The sequence below is a fragment of the Hypanus sabinus genome, chromosome 2, assembly GCF_030144855.1.
Source record: "Hypanus sabinus isolate sHypSab1 chromosome 2, sHypSab1.hap1, whole genome shotgun sequence".
Taxonomy (NCBI): domain Eukaryota; kingdom Metazoa; phylum Chordata; class Chondrichthyes; order Myliobatiformes; family Dasyatidae; genus Hypanus; species Hypanus sabinus.
The window spans coordinates 212,196,461-212,202,896 of record NC_082707.1 but is presented as its reverse complement, the minus strand read 5'-3'; the positions used below and the strand labels follow the sequence as shown (position 1 = coordinate 212,202,896).

General features: G+C 41.9%; 1 protein-coding gene across 1 annotated transcript in view; it reads right to left on the bottom strand.

The window, feature by feature from the left end:
* Positions 1–472: 472 nt before the first annotated feature.
* Positions 473–6,436, bottom strand: part of syne3 (spectrin repeat containing, nuclear envelope family member 3) — a 158,640-nt gene continuing 152,676 nt past the window's right edge. The window contains exon 13 of the mRNA XM_059963121.1: positions 473–3,067. Within this exon, the coding sequence (XP_059819104.1) occupies positions 2,873–3,067 (195 nt within the window). The 3' untranslated portion in view covers positions 473–2,872. The remainder of the gene's footprint in view (positions 3,068–6,436) is intronic.

Sequence of the window (6,436 nt, the reverse complement as noted above, 5' to 3'; positions counted from 1 at the left end):
GATGGAGGAGCAGGCTCAATGGGCCAAATGGCCTAATTCTCCTCCCGTCTTATGATCTAATTCTGGTCACCCCACTACAGGAAGGATGTGGAGGCTTTGGAGATGGTGCAGAATAGAAACCAGCCTGGCTGGTGTCTCAAATAACTTGGTTTTTATTTAGAGATATAGCATGGTAGCAGGTCCTTCCAGCCCAAGCCACCCAATTACACCCACATGACCAATTAACCTACTAACCATATGTCTCTGGAATGTGGGAGGAAACCAGAGCATCGAGAAAAAACCCATGTGATCACAGGGAGATGTACAAACTCCTTAAGATAGCAGCTGAATTTAACCTGGATTGCGGGTGCTGTAATAGCAAGAGGCTTACTGCCAACTGCTATTCTACTGCTTCATTCTCTTTTAAGTAGAGAATGATTAACTATGATTTTGAATATCCATTCATTCACAAGTAATCAATAAAAAATTTCCATAAAGTTCAGTCACTATATTATAGAAATGTTAATATAAAAACATTACATTTCAGGTACACGTCTGATTCTATGTACCTACAATGCTGCTGCAAGTAAGTTTTTCATTGCACCTGCGCAGATGACAATAAATTATGCTTTTGACTTTGTTTTTTTCTATTCAAGAGCATTCCAAATCAATCCCATTTTTTAACTACTTCTCTGCAGTCCTGCAATTTTTTCACCTCAAATGTAAGTCCAATTCTACTTCAAGTTACTGAAACTAATTTGCCACCTTTTAGTCAGTGGATTCCAGTTAACTGATAATTCTTTATTCTCAAGTTAATCAGTTCCATTACAACCTGAAATCTGTTTGAGAGGAATGGAAACTGATCAGTAATAACAGAGAGAAATTGTCTGGAAAGAAACCAGCCATGATGGAAGGCCATGATGGAGCAAACTTGATGAACCAAATGGCCTAATTCAGCTCCTATGTCTTGTCTTAATTTCAGGGGACTGGAACTACTGTAATTGTGAAGCTCCTTCAAATTTTTACCCAAGTAAGACAGGCTGAACAATCGTTTCTTCTGTGAGATTCTAAATAATTAAAGTCTTTGGAAGTGACAACAACGAGGTGGCCAAACATTAACCATATTTTCAGAAGGCATTTGATAAGGTCCCACATAGGAGATTGGTGGGTAAAATCAAAGCTCATGGCATTGGGGGGGAAGACATTGACATGGATAGAAAACTGGTTGGCAGATAGAAAGCAAAGGGTAGCGGTGAATGGGTGTTTCTCGGAATGGCAGGTGGTGACTAGTGGGGTGCCATAGGGCTTGGTATTGGGACCACAGCTGTTTACAATTTACATCAATGATTTAGATGAAAGCATTGAGAATAACATCAGCAAGTTTGCTGATGATACTAAACTGGGTGGCAGTGTGACATATGATGAGGATGTTAGGAGAATTCAGGGTGACTTGGATAGGCTGGGTGAGTGGGCAGATACTTGGCAGATGACATTTAATGTGAATAAGTGTGAGGTTATCCACTTTGGGAGTAAGAACAGGAAGGCAGATTATTATCTGAATGGTGTAGAGATAGGTAAGGGAGAAATACAAAGAGATCTAGGAGTCCTTGTTCATCAGTCACTGAAGGTGAATGAGCAAGTGCAGCAGGCAGTGAAGAAGGCTAGTGGAATGTTGGCCTTTATTACAAAGGAAATTGAGTACAAGAGCAAGGAAATCCTTTTGCATTTGTACAGGGCCCTGGTGAGACCAGGTTTTGAACTCCAGGGTTAAGGAAGGACATCCTGGCTGTACAGAAAGTGCAGCGTAGATTCACGAGGTTAATTCCTGGGATGTCAGGACTGTCTTACGCAGAGAGGTTAGAGAGACTGGGCTTGTACATGCTGGAATTAAGGAGATTGAGAGGGGACCTGATTGCAACATATAAGATTATTAAGGGATTGGACAAGATAGAGGCAGGAAATATGTTCCAGATGCTGGGAGAGTCCAGTATCAGAGGGCATGGTTTGAGAATAAGGGGTAGGTCATTTAGGACAGAGTTAAGGAAAAACTTCTTCTCCCAGAGAGTTGTGGGGGTCTGGAATGCACTGCCTCGGAAGGCAGTGGAGGCCAATTCTCTGGATGCTTTCAAGAAGGAGCTAGATAGGTATCTTATGGATAGGGGAATCAAGGGATATGGGGACAAGGCAGGAACCAGGTATTGATAGTAGATGATCAGCCATGATCTCAGAATGGCGGTGCAGGCATGAAGGGCCGAATGGTCTACTTCTGCACCTATTGTCTATAATTGACAGTATCATTTATAACTGAACTTATCATTTATCTCATCATTTCTAATTTACACAACTGCTCTGCAGTTGAGAAAACTTCAATTTTAACAGACATATGCTTTTCTGGCCATTAATAAACAAAAAAAGGCCACAAAATTCATGAGGATACACTCCTTAAAGTTCTACAAATAAAAATCAGACCTCATTGTTTCAATATAAGGTGAGGATCACAATCTCAAATATTAGCCTGAAACTTCAACATGATTAAACATCCTTCCTAATAAATTATTTTTAGCTTATAAATTTTAAAAAAGTTTATAAAATAATCCAATGTTATTGTACGAGAAATATCAGCTAATTACCATTAATGAATGTTAAGCAAAGCAGATCTTATTATCTCACTGCTTCAGCACTTTAAAAAAATCTTCTGCCACATACTGTCAGGCATAAGAGATGAATACTGCTTTGTTATAATGACGACGACAAGAAAATGGAGTAAATTTTGCAGCATATCTGATGAAACGGACACCAGTCAGTTATAGGCTGGCTATACTGGATACAGCGTTCAGAGTGAGATAAGGGAGCTGCTTGCACTGGATGTACTGAGGAATGAGAACACATCTGGCTACGTTGGAGGTGGACCCTGATATCGTAGCATCAGGTAAAACGACCGTGCAAAGTTGTTGACCACGCTGCAGCTGTCCTGTTCGTCGATGAGAGGCAGGAGGAAAGCAAGCAGCAATAAAAACAGCAAGAGCAATTGAAGAGGGAGTGCAGCACAACAGGCACGAGAAAGGTAGTGGCAGATCCCTCCCGAAAGCTGCAGGGAAATAAGAAGCAAAACTGGTTACAATGCTCAACCTTCCATTCCACACTGAAACACAGGCATTTTAATATGGTTTTGCTTTGCATAATCAATTATCAGGCTTTAAAATGTAGGACTTCACAGCATATTAAATATTTGTTTCCAGCTACACACGGGAAAAATATTGAAGTAAATCAGTAGTCATTTCTGATAGGTTATCTGGTACCTTATATCAATAGAACCTTTAATGCCTAATGTTGCATTCACAGTACCAAGCTGCAGCAGTACGAGTGAGATGGAATAACAAACACGTTTTGTTTCACAGCAATAGAAATGTCAAAAAATTAATAAATTATGAAAACAAGCAGAGTCCAACACTCTCTAACAAATCAAAATCCACTGGTTTCACATGAAATACAGGTGTGTATTAAAGTATCTGCTTAACACCAAGCACACACAAAGCTTGATTCATCAAAACTAAAGAACATGCAATATTCTGTGTGTTACCTGCACATTCAACACTAATTGTGCATCTCTCCCTATCATTGAAGCTGTTAAACCACTTTTGTTCTTCACAGTTGATTCCCCACAGTGGTGCTGGGTGAGAGTTCCAGGATTTAAACCCAGAAACAATGAAGGAATGACAGTATATTCCAAATGGGATAGTATGCACCTTCAGCTGGAACCTGCAACTGCAGTGTTGGCTATGGCCCTTGTGTGGGAATGGCGAGCTTAAGGTCAGCTGGAGTTAGAAAACATTTGTACAGGTACCTAGATAAAGTGTGGAGAGATATGGGTCTAATGCAACAGATGGAATGAGCAAAGATCAAGGCCAGTAAGTTAGGCCAAAAGGGGTCACTCATGCTTTATGATGCTATTCACTGGCTGCTCAGGAAAGAGGAAGGGAATTGCTGAGGCCCTGATAGTCTTCCATTGGTGTGCTGCACGTGAAGTTGCTGGTGGTTGATGCAGCCAGTGGGTAATTTTGGAGGCAGTGCAAACTTTCCACTGTTCATGCTCCTGAGCATGAAATGGGGGGACCTCCTTGTCTTCCTTGACGCTCCTTCATTTCAGGTAGTCAGACACCATGCATTCGCAAACATTTCTTTCCTCAATGGCTAAAGGTCATACTAATGCATCAGAGTAACAATAGCTCTCAAAATACGGAAAGGGTTCACATAATCTAGGCTTTTACACTCTAGGTTCAATGTCATGTGGTGGGAGGAGGCAGGAAGATGACATTTAATTTCCTAATATTTAGCACAAGGCTTATTTTCCTAATCGTGATTCAATGAACAAGTCAACAACAGATCTGCACCAATGACATAATACACACGAATACTTCACAGATAGTCACTGAGAACTGCAACATGGAAAAAAGATCTTTGGCCCATCCCATCTAGCCTGGATACAGACCAAAACTGTACAGATGTCTTTCTTTTCATTTAACTGTGACTTTCTCTCTTCTGAAATCCTCCATCTGCACAAAAAACAAAAATCCACTTGCCCTCACTCTCCAACCCACCGGTCTTCACATTCAATAAGCATCTCTAATTGGAGAGATATGGCCATACAACACGGAAGCAGATATTAGAGATAGGCTTACACTACAATAGCCTGAATCTCCTGGTGCCATCTATTTCAATTTAACTAAGCACTCCCATTCTGACAAGTCTGTGCACTGCTGCCTCTTCAGCCCCCAACCTGATGGCATTTACATTGATTTCTCTAACATGTTCATTGCTCACCACTGTTGCTCTATCTTCCCATTTCTCTTTTACTATTCCCCATTCTGGTTACCATCTCACTCCCTTCTCTTCTCTTACCTTGACCTCATCATCTCTCTCCGGTTCCCCTCCTCCTCCCTTGATTCTATTGCCCAATTTCCTCTTCTATTAGATTTTTTCTTCTTCAGGAGCTCTTCTTCTTTCCCCTTCCAGGAGCTCATCACCCCTCCTCCACCTACCTAACTTCCCCCTCACCTGGTCTCACTTATCACCTGTCAGCTTATCCTCCGTCTCCTCTCCCACCTTCTTATTCTGGCTTCTGCCTCCTTTCTTCCCAGTCAAAGGGTCTTGGCCCAAAAACTTGAACTGTTTTTTTCCCTTCATAAATGCTGCCTGACCTGTTCAGTTTCTCTTGAACTTTAAATATGTTAGTCAAGATTTCCAAAATTTTATCTGTACAAAATCCATCTGTGAGTACACAGCATCAGTCTTATAAGCCATGGTATTTCAAAGCTCATTTGAAGAATGTTTTCGCTACAAAGAGAAGATAGAACAACTTGGACTGGCTTCTTTGGAACATAAGAGACTGAGAAGACCTGCTAGCATATAAAATTATTACACATAGGGCAGACAATCTTTTTCTCCAGTGTGGAAATGTCAAATACTAGAGGGCATCCCCATGCAGGTCTGACAAAGAGCTTTTAAAAACCCATTCTCATAAAAGAGAGGTAACGCCTAGCAAAGCAGTTATCGTGGGAGCGGCTGTTGTCGTTGTAGTATCCTAAGTCAGAGTAGGAAGGTTTTGGCTCAAGAAGGCTTCCGTGAGAACAGGGGGAGGCTAGGTAAGTTCATTCCTTATTTTTTATTAAACTCGAGAGACAATAGAGGGTATGTCTACAGAGCCAGGGTTCTGTTCTGGGTGTCAGATGTGGGATTTCCAAGACACTCCCAGCCTCCCTCATGGCCATATCTGTGCCAGGTGCATCAAGATGCAGCTCCTTAGAGATAGTGTTAGGGAACTAGAGCTGCAGCTTGATGATCTTCTTGTTAGGGTAAGTGAGGCAGAGATAGACAGGAGCTACAGGGAGGTAGTCACCCAAAGGCTTCAGGAAACAGATAAAAGAGTGACTGTCAGGAGAAAGAGGGGAGAACATCAGATAGTGAAGAGCACCCCTGTGGCTGTCTTCCCTCAACAATAGGTACTCCTTTTTGAGTACTGCTGGGGGATATGGGGGGGAATGACCCACCTGCGGGAAGCAATAGCGGCTGTGCCTCTGGCACTGAGTCTGACCCTGTGGCTCAGAAGGGTAGGGAATTGAAGACGATGACAGCAGTTATAGCAGATTCTATAGCTAGGGGGACAGATAGGTGATTCTGTAGAGGCAAAAAGGAAACACGGTTGTTAGTTTGCCTCCCAGGTGCCAGGGTCTATGATGTTTCTGAACATGTCCACAATATCCTGAAAAGGAAGGGTGAGCAGCCAGAAGTCATGGTACATATTGCTACTAAAAATAAAGGAAAAAGGGAGGAGATCCTGAAGAAAACAAAATAGGGAGTTAGGAAGGAAGCTGAAAAGCAGGACCTCAAGGGTAATAATCTCAGGATTGCTGTCTGTGTCATGTGACAGTGAGGATAGGAATAGAATGAGGTGGCAAAT